The 24,222-nt window shown below is 40.0% G+C and overlaps 1 protein-coding gene across 1 annotated transcript in view; it reads right to left on the bottom strand.

Moving 5' to 3' along the window:
* Positions 1 to 22,191, bottom strand: part of ofcc1 (orofacial cleft 1 candidate 1) — a 76,258-nt gene extending 54,067 nt beyond the window's left edge. Inside the window, exons 1-12 of the mRNA XM_070928559.1 lie at positions 22,170 to 22,191; positions 21,881 to 22,011; positions 17,302 to 17,368; positions 16,775 to 16,954; positions 13,247 to 13,351; positions 12,519 to 12,602; positions 9,862 to 10,086; positions 9,401 to 9,498; positions 7,942 to 8,028; positions 7,601 to 7,674; positions 6,232 to 6,352; positions 1,034 to 1,276 (exon numbers count right to left, since the gene is read on the bottom strand). Of these exons, the coding sequence (XP_070784660.1) occupies positions 1,034 to 1,276; positions 6,232 to 6,352; positions 7,601 to 7,674; positions 7,942 to 8,028; positions 9,401 to 9,498; positions 9,862 to 10,086; positions 12,519 to 12,602; positions 13,247 to 13,351; positions 16,775 to 16,954; positions 17,302 to 17,368; positions 21,881 to 22,011; positions 22,170 to 22,191 (1,437 nt within the window). The remainder of the gene's footprint in view (positions 1 to 1,033; positions 1,277 to 6,231; positions 6,353 to 7,600; positions 7,675 to 7,941; positions 8,029 to 9,400; positions 9,499 to 9,861; positions 10,087 to 12,518; positions 12,603 to 13,246; positions 13,352 to 16,774; positions 16,955 to 17,301; positions 17,369 to 21,880; positions 22,012 to 22,169) is intronic.
* Between the last annotated feature and the right edge of the window lie 2,031 nt (positions 22,192 to 24,222).

Genomic DNA, 24,222 nt, shown 5'->3' with positions numbered 1-24,222 from the left:
CTATGTTACAGATGCTCAAAGAAATGTGGAAGAGACGCTACATTTTTCACTGCATTTGTACTTCATTTTCATTCCAATAAAACATTACTTTCTTATATAAATGAATAATTGATCTTGGGTTTGATTTACATGCATGGATTAAATGTCATGTTTGAAAAGTTGTTGTTTTATTCATACAAAGATCCCCGGAGAAAAACCTAGAGGCTGTGTGTGGCATATTTTCATATGCCATCTTTTACAGCAATATAACTTCTCATAACCCTTTGAATCTAGAAACTGCTCTGTCGTCACTGCAGCTGATGAAACCAAGAAAAACAGACAGAGGCAGTGGAATTTGGAAATGCTGTGGTAAAAAACTAACACTAAACATGCAGTATGGTAGGTTCTGTCATATTAGCACAGCATGTTTTATTGTTTTCTTTTATCTGAGGGGACTGTTTGTTTTTAAGATCACATTTCGCAAAAGTTTTCCATTGAATCTTCACAACAAAGGCTTCGTCTATGTCATTGGAAGTGAGCGTGTTTTAATCCAGGGTCCCTCAGTGTCAAAATTGCTTTCAGATAAGAGATGTTTTATATTTATTCCAATTTTCTTTTTCGCTGAAAAAAAGAGAAATATTTAAAGCAGCTTCCCCAAGCATCATATGAATAAAGGGGTTGTTGTTAAAAAAATTGCACAGTCACAAATCACAACCTGATTATGTCCTTTTCTTGTTGAATAAAAACATATTAGTGTCAACAGAGGAAAGATGCTACCTCTGTGTGTCTTTTTTTGCAAAACCAAAGCCACTTTATTTTAGCATTATCCCATTTATGTTTTGCCACAATCCAAAATTTAAACAAAGCTAAAAACAAACTTAGTTATGACTCATTTATTTATCTTAAATTTTTAAGGAATACATCTAAATTTGATTAAAATTTGTGGGCTGTTTTTTTGAAAATGCTTAAGATACTGTTATTTCTGAATTCTTACTGCACCATAAACATTCATGTTTCCTGCATTTGTCCAAGATCTCATTATTAAACTCCTCACCATGAACAGGCTCTGGTTAATGTGCAGGTCGGTGTCATGGAAGCGGCCCAGATGCTCCATTGGCTCAGTGGACACCGCCCATTGTTGCTGTTCTTTCTTATGGCACCAGGCCAGAGCTGGACCCCCTAGACGGCTGTGAAGGGCCACATTGACAGTGTAGAGGCCCCTGGGCAGCTTGTCTCTGGTGGCCCTAAGGCAACACACACATACCTCCAAGGGCTGGGGAGTTGAGCTCCGGTTCACCTATAATACAAAAAGCACAAAACATAAGATTTGATTGCATTATTTGATCAATTTCACATTATTTCTAACATCTTTTTCTCCATGGAGGCTAAGAAACTGTGATCGTGTTAGTGTGGACAGTTGGACTAATGGGATGCCACATTTGTCATCTCACTGGAGAGAACTCATGAATGACACAGACACAGATGTACAGATGATTAATAAATAATCCTGCACCCCTTGATGCATCCCTTGTCTACATGGTGACAATTACAGAGGACTAGCACTGTGAACATATTGTACTTTAACTTAACCTAGTGAAACCAATTTTTGAGCTTGTGTGATATACTTTGGAAGTGCAGAAGTAAAAATGTCATACCTCACAGAACAAGGAGAGATTCTGTATTGGCTCACACCACATCTGAATGGAAGGGGGATAATCTCCTGCTATTATAACCAATATAAATAGCTTGACAGAGATATCAAGATGTATCAAGATAATGGTGTTATGTTATTATTGGATGTTGCAATTTGCCACTAAAACATCAACTACCACATGACACACCTGTAGAAGTAAATAGTCAACTTGCCCCTAAGACAACCAATTTGTTGACAGTGTGACACTGCCATATTGACAACAGTTGCTGTCAACAGTTATGTTATCTCATCAACATCCCACCTGTACCATTAATTCTGTAAAACACTTTGTAACAACTGTATGAAAAAGTGCTATGTAAATAAAGTTTGCTTACTTAGTTAATTTTTCACATCTCATTCATACTGAGCTGTTAGTGATGGGAATTACGGCAGTTTGAAGGGAGCCGGATCTCATGGCTCTGTTCCTTCACGAAGGCGGCTCATCGCTCTTTTTTCTTTTGGGGATGGGAATTACTAGGTTTATCTGCGAAATAATCACTAGGATAATGATGATAATGATAGGGTAATGATGTGGATCAGATTCAGACTTAGACATCCTGCCAATATCATTTCATTTCACATGTGTGGACTAGGTTTAACAGCACTAAATTATTCGTATTGACTGACCCAATGTCAATGATCTGCTTTGTAAACATACAACAAACAACAATAAACAAACACAAGGTGACGCCATATCCCTCTGCCTAATTTACTACTTCGAATTTACCCTCTGTATGAAATGTGTTGCGTAAATAAAGTTGCCTTGCCTTGAATGCAACTCATGCAACACTGTGACTGGCTGGTTGTCACTGTTCACGTGAAGGCGAGTGGATTTAAGGCAGGTAGTGTAATTTGGGCACAACGGTTCCCTTCGTTTGTACCAAAGAGCTGTTTTGGATCGTTCGTGAACGTAACATCACTATTAGCTGTTGTTGAAATGAACAATCTCTCTATCCCCTCTTCTTGTCCTTGTAGGTTGAGGAAACAATTTCCAGCTCATTTTCTTTCTCCTGTATTATGAGGTGTGACTTTTAGCCTGGCAAAGTCTTGTGTTGTCTTTAGTTGGGATTGTTAGGACAGACCTCCAGTTGCTCGAGAATACTTGCAATTGCACCATGCATAAATGTAAGGTATAGACCATGACACAAGTTGCGTGTAATTTAGTAAAGGAGTGAAATGAGAGAAATATCATGACCTTGCTGTATGCAGACAATGCCATGAAACAGTGATTATAAAATTAGGATGCACATCTGGTGATAAGACAGCATGGCCACACTGAGAAGACAGTTGTTTCTGTGTTGCTCAGCCTGCGGTGGCCTTGACAACCTTTATATGAATATAATAAATGATTTTGTTACCCAGAAAAATATGTATTTGATGATGTAATTCCCCACTTTTTCGGGGAGTCATCATACTCCAGGTATGTTTGCTGAACAAGGGGGGTGATTTTGTCAAACTACAGTCTAAGCAGTCATATATGTAAGATATGCCCAGCACAGCTGCAGGCTTCCATCTCCTGATCTCCAGTCAACCATTTAGGGGTTAAGTACCTTGCTCAAGGGCACATCAGCATTCCTTGTTATCGAAGTTGAGAGTGATATTTATTTCCCCTGGCCACATTGCCCATTCAGATGAAGGTTTCAAAACGCCAACCTTCTGGTAGCAAGCTCATCCCACTAACCTTCAGGCTACATCAGCCCACTTGTTGTTTGTTTGCTTGTTTGTTTTGGTGACATGTGCCTCTTTTTTAGGGCTTAGGATGAGTAATAGGGTAAGCTGCGTAGACAGTTTATTTTTATTTTTTTATGAAACATAATCAGAGAACAATATAAATACATATTCAGTCTTTTGTCCCCTATGGCATCTGTTGAACAGCACTGAATGGAAAGTCAATCTGGCTTAAACAGAGCCACTTGGTTTTTATCACCATTAATGTGTTTTTAAACTTCAATAGCAATGTTGGTTGGTCCGTTGTTTGGCTGGTTGGACGTTTTGTCCATCTATTTGTTCATCTGGCACTGACCAAGATATCTCAAACACTACTGGGCAGATTGCCATGAAATTTTATACGGACATTGCGGGTCCCGAGAATAGGATTCATGATTTTTTTTTGATGAACCCTTTCACCTTAGTTCTACTGCTATCAACAGACCAAAAGTTCCACTTGTGTACAACAAATATCAAAATCCAATCAGCCTATCCTAACCGATCCTTTCCCATCCTTTCCTTTCTTTTCCCATCCCATTCTGTCCCATCCCATCATATCCCATCTTAACCTATCCTATCCTATCCCTGCCTTTCTAAAGTACAGGCATTTATTTTTCTGTGATTATCTAAGTTGCATCTCATGCCCATTTATTTTATGTACTCGAATTTACACTGTGTTGACCAACTCCCTCTGGCAAATTTTGAGTGTCTGGCAATTAAAGCCCTCAATTCCAATCAATGACATAGTAGCACTCAGGGGCTGCATGTACACACACACAGACACACACTCATACACTGTACCCACTGTCTGCTTTACAGTTTACTGTGCACAGTGTTGTCACCAAACAACCTGAGACTTTTCCTGTCCTTTTCACAGACACACATCATACACACATTCACCTAGCAGCACTGGCAGTGCCCATTGCTCTGCTCGGTGAGGGGGGAAGGTGTGTGCTGAGCCCTGCAGTAATGCCCCTCAATCTCCCCACTGTGAGCATCTTTGCATACCAAAACAACAAAAACAATTTCAGCAGAAGTGAAATTAGTATAATTGGTGGCAAAGCGGTTTAGCCCACACATCTCACATTTGGGAGGAGGTGATGGAGGCCTCTAAACCCCCACACTGGAAAGAGATGTATGCATGCAGACTGAAAGGAAGAGGAGGAGGAGGAGGAGAAAGGAGAAAAAAGAAGCAAAGAAATAAAAAAACAATAACATCACACCGGTGCCCAATTTGCACTATGTATGTCTTTAAGAAGTATTGTTGTTATCTGGCCCACATGCTCACAGGGCGTCGTAAGAGACAGTCAAGACAGCAAGGCGAAGGTAAAAGGTGAAGTGAGCCAATTTTCCATATCAGAGGTGGTTTGTTTGCCCCAAGCCTGAGTTGTGCCTAAAGTGCCATAACATTACAGCACTCCTACAGATGAGATCAAAGGCTCTAGCAAGGGATCCTCCGTGGTTTTGCTGGCAAGCAGCCGTCCTTTCGCTGAAATATCTTTTCAGGGCTTTCCACACATTGACTGATCACACAAAATGCACTCTTAATAGAGACAGGAAATGCCACATACAAAAACTTCCTTTCTTTCTAAGTATGGGCTAATATTCAGAGATTAAGCTTTCTCGTTAATTATTTTCATTTTAATTAGTAAATCTTAATTAACAATGAACATTTACCCTTAAAATTTTTTGGCTTTGGAATGAAGGAGGGGGGTGAAGAAAGCAGAGAATAAATATGACAATCTTTTTGGGACCTCCGGGCAGGATTACTGATGCAGGCTGCCTTAGTTATTAAACACGTTCTAAATTAAATGCCTCCATGAATTTTGCACAGAAATATATTTTCATAGTTTTGCATGCCAAATGTGACATTTTATATTTCAGATTCATCTCGCTGCAGTAATTTTAGGGAAATGTCATATAAACAAAGATTTTGTCATTTACCAAAGGAAATTACTATGCGTGGCAGGTTTGGCCATTGCTTTCTCTCTCTCTCTTTCTCTCTTTCCCTCTCCCTCTTTTGCCCCCTATTCTGCCTGTGCCGGTTGTTTCAAGTCAGCAAGCCATAAAAAATCTTTATCTCAGTGAAACACAGCAATTTGGGAGATAATCGAATGGTGACTGGGGGGCACAAACGCCAGTCTGAGGAATTATACCACAATCTCCCCTGCATTTACAACCTTCCTCAAAGCCAGTTGTCACCCTGGAAGGAAAGCCCCCGACTGAAGATTCATTACATCTTTAAGCCAGCACGGTGGCATGGCAGCCTCATCCCCAGATGCAACACAACAGCACACTCCTCCCACAGCTGGTGATGCTACCGCTAAAGCTGCAGCTTCCTTCTCTTTCCCACTTGGTTCTCTTTTTTCTCCTCTCCCTCCGTTCCCCTTTTTCATCTCCAAAGACTCTTTTCCCCTCCTACTTAGATTTCTAAAACCACAGACACCATCCACACAAAGCAGAAAAAAAATCTTTTAATACTGTATAAAAATAATGTGGCTGGATAGTTAGGAAAGCCTTTTTGCTCAGTGTTGTATAGTGCCTTTGTGTAGGTATGTGCACATATGGTACCCACTGGTGTAATGAAAGGAGTGAAGGAATTTGAAAAACTAGAAAATAAGGGATATAATTTTCCCATTCTTTAACAGGTCCCATTCATCACAGGGTTTCACATAATTACATCATTTTACTGCTCTTGAACAAACAACCCTGCCTCTCTTTTTGATGATTTGTAAACACTTCAGGATCAATATCTCCTCCTTAAGAGGTATGTCACTTCCTGTTTGTGTGCTTTCTGTTTCCTACAAATGTGTATTCCTCAGTCCACAGTCGCAGTGGCTAACATATCTTACCTGCCACGGGGGCCATGATGCTGAAGAGGAGGATTCTGGGAGCTCTATCATCTGGCTGTATTTGGCCATCGCTTCCTCTTGGCCTTCCCCCAGCGCTCTGACTGACGGGCTTTCAACGGTTCTGCTGCTACATGCACAAACACATATACAACACACACACAAGAAGCTAACCCTGTTAACAGCCACCTGCATTTTGGACTCTCTGTTGTTCCACTCTGTAGCCAATAGCAGCTCAATCTAATAACACCACAACAAAACACTTTCCACTGGGTCCCTCTCTCTCTCTCTTTCTTTCTCTCTCTTTCTCTCTCTCGCTCTCTCTGCCTTTCTCGGCCTTTCAATCTTATCAGTGGTAATGTAATAAGCGGTTGCTTCGCTCTGTCTCCTCGCCACCTCTCTTAATTCCTCAAAATAAAGCAATATCACAGGGGCCCTGGCCTGCCTGTGACTGGGGATAAGATGCTTGTAAAAGGAAGGATAATTCAGCAAATAAATGCTCGGCATCAAAGGCAGGCACTGGGTCTTTTCTTTCCTTTCTCTCCCTCTCTCCCCTCCTCTCTGTTCGCCTATCAAAAGTATTACATGTGCTTTCATCAGTTCACAACAAGGCACAATGTGCTTCCTAATGCAATTACTCGACCTCCATTAAATCAGAAACAGTGGAAACAAATGAATTACACATTTGTTACAAAAAACACAAGTCAGCTCTGCGTCTCTCCTCTTTATTTTTATTTTTTTTCTTTCATAGGCGTAGGGAGAGAAAAAGTGAAATCATTTCTCATTATATTTCAGGCAGATGTAGCCCTAGGTGATGCATAGAAAGTCTCCCATGTCTAATAGCCACCCACCATTGATATCAGAAGGAATTTACAGGGTGCAAGGCTGTCGAGAGGAGGTCATCTCGCCAAACTCCGAACCACATTCATCTGACAGAGCTGGTGTCCCACTACCACCCACCCCATGAAACAACCAAACACCAGAGAAGATACTGATGTGTACAGTAGTTTCTTGAATTTATCATGTCAGCTGGCATAGTAGTCCATAATTACTAAAAACGTAAACATGCTCAGCTGATTGCCCGTGGGGCTCTGTCTACGAAATTTGATGTGTGATCTCTGACTAAAGTGGATGGACCAAGAATTGATGCACCTCCAAGCCCAATGACATGGACAGATTTCTGTGCCCTCGAGCCATGCTACCCACAATGCAATGGCCGTCGACAGGAGAAGCCATGCAGAGGACATATGAATTACATGCCTTCTCGAATGTCAGTGGGAATACAAATGCTTCACACACAATTAATGATTACAGTCATGTGACATCAATTGTACATATGGGGAGGAAATATGAAATGGGCTGGACTTACCACTGAAGCAGCGTGTTCAGCCTGGGCTGTGGTGCTTCTCTTACTGCCTCGTCACAGTCTCTTTGTGAATGAGCCTCCTTTGAAATATTGAAGTGGATATGTTCACAAACATTGCTAATGTGTTAACCATCACTTACATTATCAGCTAATTGACAGTTTAATTAAAACCACATCACTCTAAATTATAATGCAAGATATTATTAATTTCTGTGACTTGCGGTAATTAAATACTTTTAAAGATAAGTGTGTTTATGTTATGGACAAATGAAATAAGAAAGAATATGATTGGACTAAAAAAGCAACACATCCTTCATACAGTATATATACAGTACATGGGCCTTTACCTTAACATTCCCAGCGAAGACGGCCATTAGTCTCTCCTTTCTCTTTGCCCACTCACTCCTCTTCAGTGGTCCCCCCTGAGCTGCTGGCTGGAAAATACGTGTAAATACACATGCACACTTTCTTTGGGTGCAGCTTTATGAAACAGTGCAGTGCACCATAATGGCAGAATTAAGCACAAGGAGCAACTGTAATGCAATCTGCAGGCAATCGATACTGAGCCAGGCCCTAAAGACATGTAGCGTTTGATGAGTATTTCTGCCGGTTTTACATTCAGTCAGCACATTCACACTCCCCATTCAGACGCATTGACACTGCTAAGTGACAGCGTCTCACCCTGTAGAGGCTTTGTACGGTAGAATAGAGAAAGAAGAAAAACACTATTATTTTTAAAATAGATGTGTGAAATCTCTGGTGGATAATATGCTTTCAATGGGAGGTGGGTGTGGAAACAGTAGAAGAGCGCATACATATTATGGCAGAATAAGATAACACTGATCCCAATACTGATACAGTGCACAGTAGATGCCACTGATTATCCAGTAAGGGAGGATGAGTCAACTGTTGCTGTGGCTTCCAAGTGATGGTGAGACATTGTTGAACCATTTTTTCCCAATTACGTTGACTTTCTATTCATATAATTTGATACTCCTACACTCTTTTCAAGTGAGATTAGAACTAAAAATACAGTGGATAGAAGTTCTGCACTCTGTTTACATATGCATTAATGTTTGGGTTTCTTTGCAATCTAGATTTGCCAAAACAATGGAAACCCCATGTTCTTGTATCCTCTCCCATTTCTGTCTGGTGGAATACAAACGCTTGTTTTGAAAGAAGCTTCAGATCTTAGCGCTAGTTCACAATATCCCTACTACCCAGTTGGAATATAAAAAGTAGTCACGCTCTATTTTTCCTGAAAAGACCTTAAGATGGGTAAAGAACCAGGGAAATTCAGCTTCTGTCAGAAACAAATATGCATAATAATGCACAACAAAGTTCAAAAACAGAACAAAAACCGTCTCCACAAATAAATTAATTGTGTGAGGATATCATATCTAGCATAGATTATGTAGTTGAAATCCATGCACTCATTCTGAGCAGAGGATGAATGAGTTATCTAACCTTGAATGCATGTTCTACAAAAAGCAATTTCACATGACTGCATTCAGCTGAGATTCAAACCATCTGTGCTGAAAATGAAATGCAGAACTTTTATAAAGGTAGTGGTGGAGGAAAAAAAGGTTGGGGACAAAAAGTGGAACAAAGAAGCAAATGTGGAAAGCACACACACATACGTATACACATAGGCATGTGAATAGACAAAACAGATAAATGTACACGCACACATGCACACGCTCCATGTCCATTAGCCAAAGCCACCGATACACAGCATAATGGACATGGCTGATGTGCTGGTGAATATGGGATGATGACACAGATATTCCTCTTTGTAGCCCTGACCTGCTGCAGTGAAAGGCTGCCAAGCGTGATCATGTCAGGCCGCACACGCTCCCTAAGCTGCTGGGCGTAGTGGGGGATCACATCCTTAGCTGTCTTCGCTGCAAGAAATAATATAGAGGCATCACAAAACTTGATAATAATAATATTAATATAATAATATAATATGTATCAAAAATAAAACGTTAGTGTGGCATTGTGCATTTTTTTGTGTCTGTCCTATCATGTCACTCCACCAATAAAATCTGTGGGAATAAAATATTGTCCAGAGGCAAAGAATTTAACAAAAATGTATATAACCTCCGGGAATTATTCCTTGCTAGCCTTAATGGATAATTTTAAAATAAATATATATTTTCTATACTATCACACTATACTATAATAGTGTAAAAGTGTACTATACTCACATAATGCCTCTCCATATAATGAATCAAATATGAAAATAAATAAAAGCATAGCATTACTTTTTACAGTGCTCTCTCTGCCCATTACCATCCTCCCTGCTTCGAGTCCAGCCGCTCCTCCCAGCCCAGCACTAGCCCCAGCCTGGATTTTGGCAATGGTTTGGGCCTGGGAGGGCCTGGAGCCTGAGGCACCACCACCACCGTGGAGCAGCAGTCGCCGCTGAAGCACCGGATCACCCGCCTTCACCTCCAACACCTCCTCATCCCTGGAGGCTAGCAGCGTACCTGGAGAGATACGCATCAGTGGGCATGCACAGACACACACACACACACACACAACCAGACACACACACATGCATACACATACTGATGGATGCGCATACTTACCACATCCAGACACACACTCACAGAGATGAGTTTGTATATACACACATTTATGCAGGTGGACAATAATTCACACACTCACACAAACATTCACAAAACCTAGTATCACATTCACACACACTCTTAAAGCATTTTTTATTAATCAAAACCTGATCTCGACATATTCACACTGAGACAGAAGTTCTACTTGGGCATTAAAGACGGACCACTTTAGCCTGCTTTGCTTTTTTTTTACTAATACACTCGCAGTTATTTATTCAAGCAATGGAAATATCTCGTAAAATATTTGTCCGAAATCAATGCAAAATTTTGACAAAATGCATGACAGGAATTTTATAATGAAATAAACAACAGGGTTTTTTTAACTTAGGAGCAGATGTAGAGTAGGCTACATTGGTTGAACTGATGCTGCAGAACTGAGTACAAATATCTAATCTGTTTCTATGCAAGGAATCAAAGGAAGATGCAGTATCTTTTTGCATAGTGCTGTCTCAGATAAAGAAAAACACATGCTATCTTTGAAGTGTTTTATGCGGCTGTGGCTTTAAGCTGATTTCCTATAAAAAACAGGAGAGTTCTCATGTTTTTACTCACCAACCTCCACAACCAATTGTGAGCAACAAGCTTGTACATTGAAAGAAAGTTTTCCTCTGCACGACATGTGAACTAGTTTCTGGTTAGTAACCTAGAATTCATTACTGAAAGCAAAGAAGTATCATCAACAGCAGCTAACCTGCTTGCTGTGTGCTTTTCAGTTTGGCGGCACCGCCTCATTGGTAGAAAGCATGAGGTATTCTTTGAGCATCCATGTATTCAACGTGTGCAGTCCAATACATGTAACAGCCAAAGCTGTTATCACTGCCTAATGCTTTTCACATAGAAGCTGATATCAATGCCTGACGCCTTACAGAGAACTAGAATGAATAGAATGCCAGTTCTTTCATCTCCAAGCCAAAGCAAAAGAATTTATCGTGATAAAAAGGAAGAACTGAAGATCTTAGACAGACAGAAGGGATTTCTCCTGGAATCTTTTCTGAAAAAATGTCTACAGCACTGGCCACTGTCCATTTCATTAATACTTTGTCTTATTCATGCTCTTTCTTCTGAAATGTGTATGGAGCTTTGTGGCTGGCTGTAAAAGCTAAGACAAAAGCCTGGGAAGCAGTCACAAAATGTCAGGATCAGCACTGACATACACTGAGCCAGTTCTGCAGCTGCAATGAAGACTTGCGGCCTACACCGGTGGGAGGCATCCACACAACAGCGTAAGGTGATTGTCTTGAAGTCTATTGTAGCTTGGTGAAGTGCTTACTGGCAGTCACCACAGTTGGACTGCAGCAGTACACAAGTAAGAGCTCTCTCTCTCTTCCTCTCTCTCTTTCCTTCCCTGTGTCTCAGCCTATTGCATGGAGGAACTGTTAATCCAAGATCCTCTTTACTTTTTCTGTGGGATTTCATGAACATTCCAAGACAATGGATGGGGCTGCTAATCTCAGTGGTACAGCTAAATCCGAGACAATGGCAAATAATACGAGCCGGCTAAATTCTACCGTGTTGAAGCGGGCCTAAACCCATCACTTGTGCACTGGAATTACAAGGGAGATGTGCGTCATGTCAACAGGATCTGGTGCGACTGTCTTCACCCAGAACAATGCTAAGCTTAAACCACCTCAATGTTGCCTGGTTGGCTACGTGTTTGAATGAAACTGAGCTAATGAGAAAAGGCACGCCTACTGTGAGACAATAGCTGTGCTTGGAAAGCACTGACTACTAGTGAGAGTCCGTTTCTAGTCTTATTCTTTGTTCTATGTTAGTGCTGCTTTTAGTGTCAGAGGAAAATGTAGCGTCTTATTTTTGTTTGGGTTGTTTATGATTTCACTGTCTTGAGCTTTTCCTAAAGGTACTGAATCTCACTGTTATGATAAAAAGTTTAACATACAACCATGAAAATTAAAAGACACAAGTGGTTGTAGAGTGTGAGAAAACATAATTAATACACTTGATCATTCAGAACATCAATCAGCAGCTACACCTGTGTGTAAAAATGTTTTTTCGAATCAGATACTTTTTTATGTGTATTTACACACATGATCTCGACAGGAAAATAAACCAGGACAAAGTCAAAAGACTAGTGATCACAGGGGATTGAATGAACATTATATGTCCCAAAATGTACTTTTTATTGATTCTAAGGTAAAGTACTGTAATGTTAAAGTAAAGTAATTGATCTAAATTTAAGTTGTAAAAATTGGTTCTTTGCTATTTTGATTAGGGCTAACCAACAACTTCCAGTTTACCAAGATACAGGAGCACAGTAATATGGGGATACATACCAGGTATACTTATGAAGGCATCATCCTCATCCAGCAACGCAGCCATTCTTTGATACAGCCTGTTTTCATCAGCGTTCAATATTGCTACAAGTCAAAACAATTATAAAATGAGTACACCTTCAAAGGTGCTGGAAAATTACATGCATTTGTGTGCTTCAAAATTACTTTGTACTTATCAGACGAGTCAATCTAAACCACATCTTAACATGCAAACCAGAGATATTAGCCGTGGCTGGAGAGGGGTGAAAATCAAGTGCATGCAGAGGGGTAATGAAATAGAAGCATTAACATGCCTGTTAGCCGGCCTGTCATCATGTGATGAGATTTGGTTTGGCGAATCCTTTGATATTACACGGCAGTGATATCCAAAAGATACAGGTGAAATGGCTTCTCCATTAATAGCCATGTTTCATTATAACATGCATATTACTTGGCTCCCAAGAGCTCGCTTTTAATAGGCCTACTTTAGGAGGGGGCTGCAAACTATTGATATGGCTCTGCGTGTGTCATTTGACAGGGGAAAGAAAAAGCCACGGTGAAATGAAAACTGACCAATGATGTGTGACCTTCGTCAATGACAGCGAGTCGGGTGGCCAATCTAGTGATGCCATCACTTGGTGTATTTACATAGACTGTCCTGCCATCACAAATGGCCGCCTGCTACCAGTGATCTCTCTCACCTCACTTTAATGAACCGAGGAGAACTATTATGACAGAGAATGGCATACTTAATTCCAGCTCATCTTCAGCGCTGACCCCAGCCATCCCGCGATGCCTTGGGTCTGTCTGCTCCGCCGACAACGGGTCAAAGTAATTTTGGGCACGTTTATTTCCTGTGGAAAGTGCGAGAGGCGAGAGAATGGGAGAAAGAGGGGTTGGGAGTTGGCGGGGGAGGTGGGGGGAGTTGGCGGGGGAGGTGGGGGTGGCGGGGAAGGGAAGAGGGGAGTTGTACAGGTTCAGGTTAGTGGTTATTAGAAGCACATGAAGCGAAATGTTAATTTTGAAACCCACACTGTCGAAGGGCAGGGGCAGCGGCTGCTACCAGATAAGGCAGAGCCAAGATGAGACAGGAGTACAGAGGCAGAAAGAGAGAACCGGGAAAGAGACTACTGGGTTTCTCAGTGCTCCTCTCCATGGCCTGTGGTGCTCTGGGGCCTAATTAGCATGCCGCAAAAGGTCACGGCAGGCAATCTCTTAAATACGACTGCCATATGTTTGCCATGTTCAAAAGGAACTAATGAGAAAGTCTACAAGCTCAAAAGTACCTGGAATTTCAAAGACAATACCTTCTAAATACTCAGAGGTCAGCGGCCTAGAGGACCGGGCAAGTTTGGAGGAGCAGATCCAAAGGAAAATAACCTGAGCCCATGTCTCATTGACTTCTTATTAGCAATCACTGACCTATGGGTATCAAGTCTGCTCCACAGAGTTTATGGGAATCCAATGGCTCCAGGGTCTTTCTATTAAGGGTACACCCCACCAAGCAGCTTTCTTAACCCCAAATCATTCTCATTACAGGCCCTGAATATTTCACTCCAATCTAAATTGCTTTACTTGTATTTCTCAGGTTGTGGGGCGAAAAAGAATGCACGGTGCATTAAATCATGTTATATATTCCACACAAGGATCGCCTTTATAGAAGTCTGAGGGTATCGGCGCTTGGACGCATAAAAATGTGAGTAAGTGTGTTTGCATAGGAGCACCTACTGGCCCACTAGGCCACTACCCAAAAAAGCTCACTGGGATTCTTTCGTGCTCATGTGAAATATCTGCATGAGTTTTTCACACTCTAAGTTAAATAGTCAGACTGAAATACTAAGCGACGAGCAGCCGTATGACTCCTCAACGGTGCCATAAATTGACTGTGAAATTCACATGTTAAATCCCTCTGCATCGTTAACAGAGAGTTTGAACAATTTCTCTGCAAATAGCTCTGAGGTTATGAAAGCCTTTTTTCAAACACAAATTTGCATAATGGTGGTAGCTCCGTGGATCGCCTTTTGAATCATATCTGTGATTTACCTAAATAGTCTGGCTGTCCTCCAGTTCATCTCTCTAATGAAAATTTAAATTCTCTGTTCTTACATGCACAATGTCAATAACTAGCACTTCTTGCCAGCCAGAGTTACTGCTAACAGAGAATGAGAGATAATGAAAGAATTTTGGTAAATGCCAAATATAAGTGTCACAAACGTGGAACAATCAGCCTTTGTGGACTTCCAATAAAGACACCCGAGTCACTGAACTGTTATGCATATTCACACTCCCTAATGAAAAAGTGTATTTTGTGCTAGTGATTCATAGTTTGTTTACATAAATCCTATATTCAGTGCAATTACCAAAAGAAATGAAGTTATAAACCTATAAACCACATAGCTTGTGGGATATAATGCCCTTTGAGACATGCATGTGATAAGAAAGTGTACGTGGCCTTTACCCTGCTGATAGCAAAACCTATTCCTACAGTAACTGTGGAGATATGACATGTATTACATTTTCCTGAGATCTAATATCAATAACCTACCATATGGTTAAGTTCATTTTGTATGCTTTAAGGGTATGGCAAGTGGCCTAATTTGCATTTCCAATTAATAGAACAAAAAAAAGAAGTGAGAAAAATCAGAGACTTAACTCATCTCTAATCATCAGCGTGCGATATGTGTTCAAAAAAAGTGTCTGTATTTGTACACTACGAGACAGAGGACGTTGTAGTCCCAATAAAACAACTTTTTGAGAATAAGTGGTCAGTTATGTTTTCTTAATTAAATGAACAGCATTGCTTCTTTAAATCAGATGTTGTGGTGGAACAAAATGTAGGGAGAGATCATTATAGTGTGTAAACCAATTGGACATGATGATCTTCTTTTTTCTGTTTTATTTTAATAAGAATATAGCAATAAAAATTAGATAACAGTTATGTTTCCATTCAAATGTTGTAAATTTCTATGACATTTTTACCATCTACTATGAACATATCATCGAATCTAAGAGAACATAATGGTGTCTTTTAAATGTCTTTTGGGTGGGCTGAGTCATGCTATGGTGGGAGATAACAATTCACTTCAATGCTGCACTTCCACCTAAGTCAAGCGTAAAAAGCCATATATTGGCTTTTTCTATTCAAGTTTTTTTTTATGTAAAAATTCAAAATGCCCCAAAACATGTGGATAGAAATGTGCTTTATGTAGAAAAAACGTTCAGTATCATCAGTATCACTAAACAATCAAAAAATCCATCACCTATCGACAACTCAAGTGAAGGAGTGAGCAGTGAAGTTTTCAACAAATTACTGAGTCAACGCATGATCCCCTTGTCCATTTCCAGTATTACTCTCAGTTACAACATGTCTCCCCAAACGGAGGGAACCAGACTTTCACTGTCAGTTACATCAGCACTTTGATTTTACCTATACACTGGACAGCATCCTTGTTTTCATTGTTTTATAAGGGTGAAAAACAAAAATTATGTCTTCTGCAATGGTTGATTGCTAAAGCAAGTTTAGGATGACTATTGTCTTCAGTCCATTAAAAAGTTTTATTAATAAGATTTAGCATATGCCTTCTATATCATATATGTTTATGGTCTGGCTTTCTTGATCTGAGAAAACAAAATTTTGTTCAAGCTGGCCAGTTCCACACACCATGGTGAAGCATAATCCTACCTCTTGTGCATAAAACATCATGACAATAATTGATAATAATTACTAGCCATGCACAGCAAAATAAACCACATTAAATCAAAAATCTAACATGTGACTCATCCCTGAGAAAACTGGCACGCTCGCAACCTTGAACGCATCCTAATTTACCATCCCATTCCTCAAGAGTTCTCCCTGACATACTGAATTATAAGGGGGCATATTCGTATGCCTGATTGGCCTTAAGCCGTGTTTCGGGGGCGTTGTGAGTACACCACACAGACAGCGGATCGGCTTGGTAGCGTAGTAGCGTATGTAAATGCACTCTCCTATGACTCCAGCCCACCACAAGGCATGTAGCCGAGAGTGGGAGTCAAGGCTGATTGTGTCGAGGGTACTTCTAGATAGAGATAGAACACCCACTACTGTAGCGTTCTCCAGCGGAGGAAGAAGTTATACGAGGGTTGCTTGTTAGGACACGCTTGCTTTGGAATGCAGGGACCAAGGGCCCCCCAAATGGAGAGAGAGAGAGAGAAAGAAAGAGGGAGTGAGAGAAAGGTTAGATCAGGAACACATCGACTGTCAACAAATTTGAGGCTAATGAAGAATGAAGCTTCACCTCTTTCTTTGGCAGGGGCTTGCAGCTCCATTTTTTTTTGGTGAGCTGCAAGGGTGCTATCTGGCCTGTCACCTCGAATTTCTCTCCCCAGCCAAACCGGAGGAACGGAAAGCTCGGTGCTTCCTCCTCCATCGAAGGCTGGGTTTTCTAAGCCCACCACAGCAGCTCTCTCCTCTCCCCCTGACAAAATAAGTAGAAACATAAATAAAAATACAAACACTGACATGATGGGGGTCAGAGTGACTCGTAAAAAAAACACATTTAATGACAACAAAATGTTTCTATTGGTGATTTCTCTGCCCCAAAAAGCGCATCCTCCTCGAATGACACTAAAATACAACTAGGTTAAAATTAAATCAGAATCTTGCAAAGGAGGAGAAAAAAAGAGAAGAAGAAGAAATGATTAAAATAATTACAAATTGCGCCCTGACAAGCAAGAGCAAAATTTAGCCCAAAGCCATTTGTCTGTAATTAGTTAATTAATCCTTACACAAATTATGAGCAATAACTCATCAAGCAGGACTCACCCATCAGAAATTCAGCCGACTTGGATTTCTTCTGCTTAGGTTGCTGCAGAGCCTTCTGCTGTAACTTCTGGAGGGAAATTGTTAAATGAATAAATTAGCTGCAGAATGAAGATCATCATTTATGATCCGCAACTAACGCAGTATTTTAAATATGGGACGACACTAAAATGTCATTTAATTTACATCGCCGCTAAAGGGGTCAAGCACTAATTGAACAACAGGAGTGGAAAAGAATTTAATCATAAATAGATAAGAAAAGTTGACATGAATGTGTAATGAAGGTCACATTAAAATACTTCCTCCTTGTTGCTAAAATGAATGGGCGACAGCACACTCTCTCCTGGAGAATTATGCATTTCTACACAGGCTGCATGAGAGTACACAGACTTGGTGTGCAAATGAGTATGGAAATCCAGGCACACTTCTCATTACTTCCATTCACATGAACTCAACCTAAAAAAGCTCAAAAGGAGAGAGAAAAATTGTCTTTGTATTTTGTAAAGTGGAATATTGAAGAATTTTCAATGTTGTAATTCCAATATAGGATTTATGCGTAAAGCAATGATAAATACAAATGTGATATAAATGTGATCTATCTATCTATCTATCTATATGAAGACATGCTAAGTCAACACTATTTCGACTAGTGCTGTAGGTGGTCTACGTTGGCATGGAATTGAAAGAAAAGGGAAGAATGTATGAAAGCAAGTATGGGTTCCTTTGAAATCAAGAGTATGTGGAACAAACTCTGCAGTCCCACATTTCTCTCATTTCTGCGGACAAGCAGAACAATAAGAAAGCTGAGGTAAAAGGCATAAGTAGTTGTTTTCGTTATGGATATGTTTACATAAGGATGCAGCATATAAAAGAGCTCTGTTGCTCAAAGCGTATGGAGCTTTTTAAGCATCATTTTATGCAGATTTCAGTGATGAACTGTGCTCATGCCCATGAACAGCATGTATTTGTATACAATATTTAATTTCAAAGGCAAAATCAAGGGGCAGAATGAGTGGGGGGGCTTATTTCAACTCTAAATGACAGAGCAATTAAAATAGAGAAGGACTACTTCCAGACCAATCTGGTAAGAGGAGTTTTTGTAAATCTGTTTTTACATTCAACAAGCCCTACAGCAAGACATTCATTTATACCACTGAGATTAATGCTTATCTAATTGTAACTTATTTAAAAACCATTTTCTTTTCGACTGGGTACCAATCAGTTTTTCTGAGTTTCGCATGCTGTGGAGCATGAGACTGGCGAATTTGGCATCAGTGGCGATTGTCTCCCCTGTGATTTCTTTTATGCTCTTATTTCATTTCATCGGACGCTTTGGACACCGTTCTGCAAGACAAATATTGTTTGGATGCATATGCAAATTGAGAAACTCCCTAAAACCCCGGAACATTAATCAGGTAATTTAAAAAAGAATTGCACACAATCACCATTTGCTTTGTATTACAGCAGGCCAGTTTAACAATATTGTGTTGTAAACTAAAGCAGCCATTTAAATAAGCCACATGACATTAGCATTCATTATGTGGTATTAAAATCTGGATCATTATTGGAACCTCACAGCCAATTCTGAAAACCTTAATGAATAAATTTGAAACAACCTCTACAGTAAATACTATATTTACTTGGTACTGTAAGATTGTTGCTCAGTCATGGACTGTGAAAGTTACTGTTGGAGCTGATATATTTGCCTGCTATAGTAATTAATCATCATATTCGAATAATGAAGGAGGATAACGCTCTTTATTTCGCAAATTATTGTTTTTGCCCTCAGGGCTAAAGGCACTTTGGAGAGATGAGCAAAAATCAAAGGAGAAATCACATTAAGTTTTATCTTAGGCTATACAAATGCATTCTGTTTATCACCCTAATTACTGCACAGAATAATCTAGAATATCATCACGGACACTGCAATGTAACACTAGTCGTAAAAATCTCAAGATTACTTGAGATTTTTTTTTCTTTAAAAGTTTTAGTCTTCTCCTTATGTAATTTTCATATCAGTGCATGCTAGTTCTCCTCTGGGTACAGTTTTGTGTCTAACAGTGCTCATGTTTCTCACAATGCAAAGCAAATTAGCTCCATGTCCTGCAAATGTCAATAAGTCCTCTGATTACTATGAATGTATTCTTGCCTTAAGTTCAGCTACAGTGGGGGGAAAAAATCCTAGTAAACACACAAGGGAAAGTACACAGAAGGAGTACAGTACATACACCCCAGGCCTAAAGCTTTGGGTCATTGTCACTAAAAATCTAATCCACACAGCGCCATGTGAGCCTCTCTGTCTAGAGAGCTAAGAAAAATGCCTGGTTCTCATCTCGCTCCCTAGACCCCACTGACATTGACAGCATGCTCCTTGTAATACAAGAACTGTTGTTTAATGTGCCATAACCGGATGCAACATGCAGATGTTGCATTTCTAAAATGATAAACAATAATTCAATCCTGAGGAAAAAGAAGTATCACAGAGGTTCATGAAATCAACTGAATTTTCAGAGGTAGGAATGGCTGTTCAGGACAAGAGCTGTGATAGCAGCAGTGTAAACTGGCCCTGTGCAGGCTAAGACTTCTTATAATTTGCCTGTCACATTGCACATAAGTATGTTAAATTAATGGTGCTGCGCCAAAATCACGTGCCAAGAAATTTGGGTATATTACAACATACATATATAGTAGTATAACGCAACAGCCCCTGAGTTCATTCTCTTGTCATCTGAAGGCATCCATACATGCCCCCTTAAACCGTCCCACTCTCCTCATTTCACTGTGCAGCACACAAATTGCTTACTTTGCATTCAACATGAGAGAAAAAAATCATTTATAACTGGTGACAAAAAAATTCCATGACTATTTTTTTTTCTTTCTTTTTTTAAATGTGATTGTTGTCAAAAGGAATTGAGCACAACAATGCCTTGTTCAGTTCTTGTTGCATTCAAAGGCATAGCTAGAAGGGCTTGGGGAAGACCGCTTGCTGCTAGAGGCTGGTGGGCACAGACCAGCTAGAAAGTGAATTTTGCATACTGTACGGATCATCGCCCAGTTCAGCCCAGTCACATTGAATCTGCCATCAACCAATTGTGCTTCATGAAACCGTCAACCCTCATTTACGTCTGCCTGTTTTCTTCCCCACGCAGCTGTAAACAAGGCCCCAGCTTTGAGCTGTCTTCCTCTGTCCCTGTGCGCGCTGCTTGCCAGGGGAGCGCAGACAGCAAAACCTCGGCTTCACAGAGCTACTTAAAGCTACCATTTCCAGACAAGCACCCTGTGTGCTAGGCAGTCAAGGACAAGAGTGATTTCTGGAAATGACAAGAGATTTAAGAGCTTTATACAGAGACCCCTGCATATATTTTGTCTCTTCCTTGAGTTCTAATTTGTATTTAAAAATCCACATTATTAGGTTTGTGTTTGGCTATTCTGCCAGTGGATTCCTTAGAGTGACGTTGATCAGAATTTGAATGTAAATGAATGTGAAAGTGAATAAAATCATCTCATCTTAATATAAATATATGTGTGAATATACTGTATGTCATAATGGGTTGTAACAAAATGACAAAAGACATAATAAAGATGAGACTGAATGGCTCGCTAAATCAATAAGACATAAAAGTTGATTTTGTTTTCATGTTTATAAAGTCTCTTTTTATCTATCGACATAGTAAAAAATGGCCATATTAATAAAATGTCATACGAATAATGAAAACATCTACAAAGCATCTTTATTTAAATCACTAAAGATAAGGTTAGCATTTTGTTTCAAAGGCACTCAAAGCCAATTCTACCCTTAAAATGTGAAACCATCTTAATTCATGGAGCGGCCTTATGTGTGTGCATGGTAATTGTGACCCACCAAACAGTTTCTTATTAAACAACAAGCGCGTCAGTTGGTGTAGACAGAAAACATAATTAGTATTCAAGCTTAATTAATCTACACTGCCCCCCTTTAAGTGAATTAGTCAATTATTTATGCATGTGTGCTCCTTTGATGCTAACAGATTATGTATGTTACTGGAAAAAAAAACCTAGAAAAATGACTTTGAAAACTTTCCACCATAAAATGTCACTACAAGCTTCTGCACTGACTTAGAAATGTCAGTGAAGACCATGAATGCTGAATGATTATAAAAGAAAAAAAATCTTCCTGGACTAAACTGCCAAACTTCTACAAATGCTTATTATTGCCAAATCTCCATGCCAGATATTTCAGTGCCAGTCAAGGAAAACATTGCAATTCATTGTCCAGAAATCCAGAGCAAAAGACAAAATAAATCAGCCAAATATGTACTTTTTGTGTGCCCTAATCCGTGGAATGGAAATTTAACACAGGTCGGATCAAGGTCTTTCCGAGGATCATGGGAACTCCTTCGGATTTTCAAGAGCCTTTTTGTTTTTACCCTTGAGAACCAGGCACTGGCCTCTGCACCCCTCAATCCCCCATTGAGAACCCAGAGGCAGCGCGGAGGAATGCTAAATGTCAATGGTCAGACTGCACCAGTACCTTCAGAGAGAGAGAGAGAGAGAGAGAGAGAGAGAGAGAGAGAGAGAGAGAGATGGAGGTACAAGGCCTGACCTCCTCGTGCTCAGCTACACTGCTATGTGGGGCCAGCAGTGAAACTGTACTCACACTGCTAAAGGTGTCCATCTCCACAAGCTGCAAAAGATCATCGCTGGCTGACCCTGGTCTCTGAACAGTGGCGAGGCCTGCAAAACAGAACGCGTATATGGTAAATCTAATGTTGCATGGCTCTCGTTGCACATGAGGAGAATCTGTTATTGACTTAAAATTAAAAACTTAAAATAAATATGCCTTGTAATTCCAATTCCAATTGATGTTATTAGTGTCCTTTTTAATAGCTTACTGTGCAGCACAAACCCCTTCATTCCATGCAGCGTTACACTATCTCTCCCCTACTTGTGTGTTTAAAACTGTTATCTCTGCAATGCATCTTGGCGAATAAAGAACAATAAACACCATTTATTATCACAGATAACAAATTATTTGCCCTGATTATTCAAATAGTTTATTCATTTACATCTGATACAATATCATTTGGTATTTTTATCGTCTTCTCCTATGGTAATTCACATGGCTTGCACAAGTTTCTGCTGAAATAGCAAAACAAACCCCAGGCAAAATGTGAAAGATTATCCCATACCATGCGAGCTAGGATGAAATGCTATACTTTTTCACACTGAACACTGCTCCACTGGGTGTGATTGAAAAACATGTAAAGCTATTGAATCTGTGGTTTGTATATGTGAGGGGAAAATGAGTGTTGTAACAAGTGGGCCAGTGTTTTTGTAATTGTTTCAAATTACACTCTGCGTAATAACTCAGTGAAAGCAGAGCCAGTGTGCGGTCCGTGCACATTAACTAGGCAAAGACCACAGGATATCCATGCACCTTATCACGGCCCACAAAAAAACTTGATTGTGTAAACAACTGTGGAGACTAAAACTCTTTAGCTATATTTCCAGCTGTGTCTATTTGTGTCGAATGGCGCTTATCACCAGCTACGCAAAAGAAGGATAATACTTTTATATAAAAAGGTACTTTGTAGCATTTCCCTTACATGTGTATTTTATTGAATTAAAGACACCCTAACATTCCTGTTTTTAATTTGATGAACTGTTTTTCTGGGTTACTAATAGAGATGTGTGTGTGTGTGTGTGTGTGTGTGTGTGTTTTATACAGGCTGTAAAATTGTGATACTGTGAGAGCACATTAGTTGTTAAAACTACATGCATTTGACCAAACACTGGCTCCCTGACCGATGACATTGCCAACACCATTGTTAACTACATAAATGACTGACTCACTTTTCTGCTTGAGGTTCAGGCCTTGTGTCAAAAGTCATACGCAAATATATTACTGTACGTGCACCAAAACCCCTAAAATCCTAGTATAAAATATAAAGTAATTGCTGGACTTACTTCAGTTAGTATCAGTCCAAAGAGATCACTGCTGTGTTAAGTCCTCTCATGTGCTTACTGAACAATACACCCATGCAAACACGCTCTGCCGACACCAGCCAGCACGCGGCTAAATTATCTATACAGGGTTTCCTCGCAAGTATATTTGTTTTTTGACCTGCACACCACAGCACTGTTTCCTCATTTAATCACAGCAACATGTCAGCAATGTTGCTCTGGTCAGAGTTTAACAGCAGAAAGACAAAACTGCTGTCAAATGATTGCTGTTTTGAATTTTGGAGCTGAAATATCTCAACTTTTAAAGATGCCTCTCCGTGACTTTTTCTAGACCTTCTTTCTGCACAAACCAGTGTTTTAAGGTTTTCAAAATAATGCAAAATTTTGCACAACCCCTCTTTATCCTTTAATCAACGGCTTCTTGGCCCTCTGTCTGACCCCCTGAATCCCCGGACCTTTTTAGCGTTAAACTTTGTATAGTTTGCATAAATTAAACAATAAGTATAATGAATGAGGAAGTTGTTACTTATTATCCCTGAAGTCTAATGAGTGCAAATATACAATATGCACCAAAAAAATGACCTACTGCTTCAATCGTACAATAGTTATACAGAAAGCAAGTATGTTCGTTGTTCTCTTAAAATGACAGGATACTATATTTGAGCTGCAACCCTTTTTTTTCCCATCTCCCTCTCCTGCCCTGAGAATGACCATCTCCTCTGTCATCTAGTCAGCTAAACTCAATCAAACCTTAATCCAGAATGACAGTGGGGTCTGTGTTGCACTAGACAAGGCACTTCCCCTTTTCTATGGCATAGTGCGACCTGAAATCTTCCCTTGACATTCTTTCTCTTTTCCATGAACATGGAAAAGGGCTGTAATTCAATAGTCACAGAGGGACAGGACACCGTGCACCAAAGAATATTTTAGTTGCTTGTGGACAGAGGCCTTTTCTTAGTGTCTGACAACAGCCAGTCTCCC

This window comes from Enoplosus armatus, chromosome 21 (genome assembly GCF_043641665.1).
Source record: "Enoplosus armatus isolate fEnoArm2 chromosome 21, fEnoArm2.hap1, whole genome shotgun sequence".
Lineage (NCBI taxonomy): Eukaryota > Metazoa > Chordata > Actinopteri > Centrarchiformes > Enoplosidae > Enoplosus > Enoplosus armatus.
Note: the sequence above shows the minus strand (reverse complement) of the source record. Positions and strands in the feature narration are given on the sequence as shown.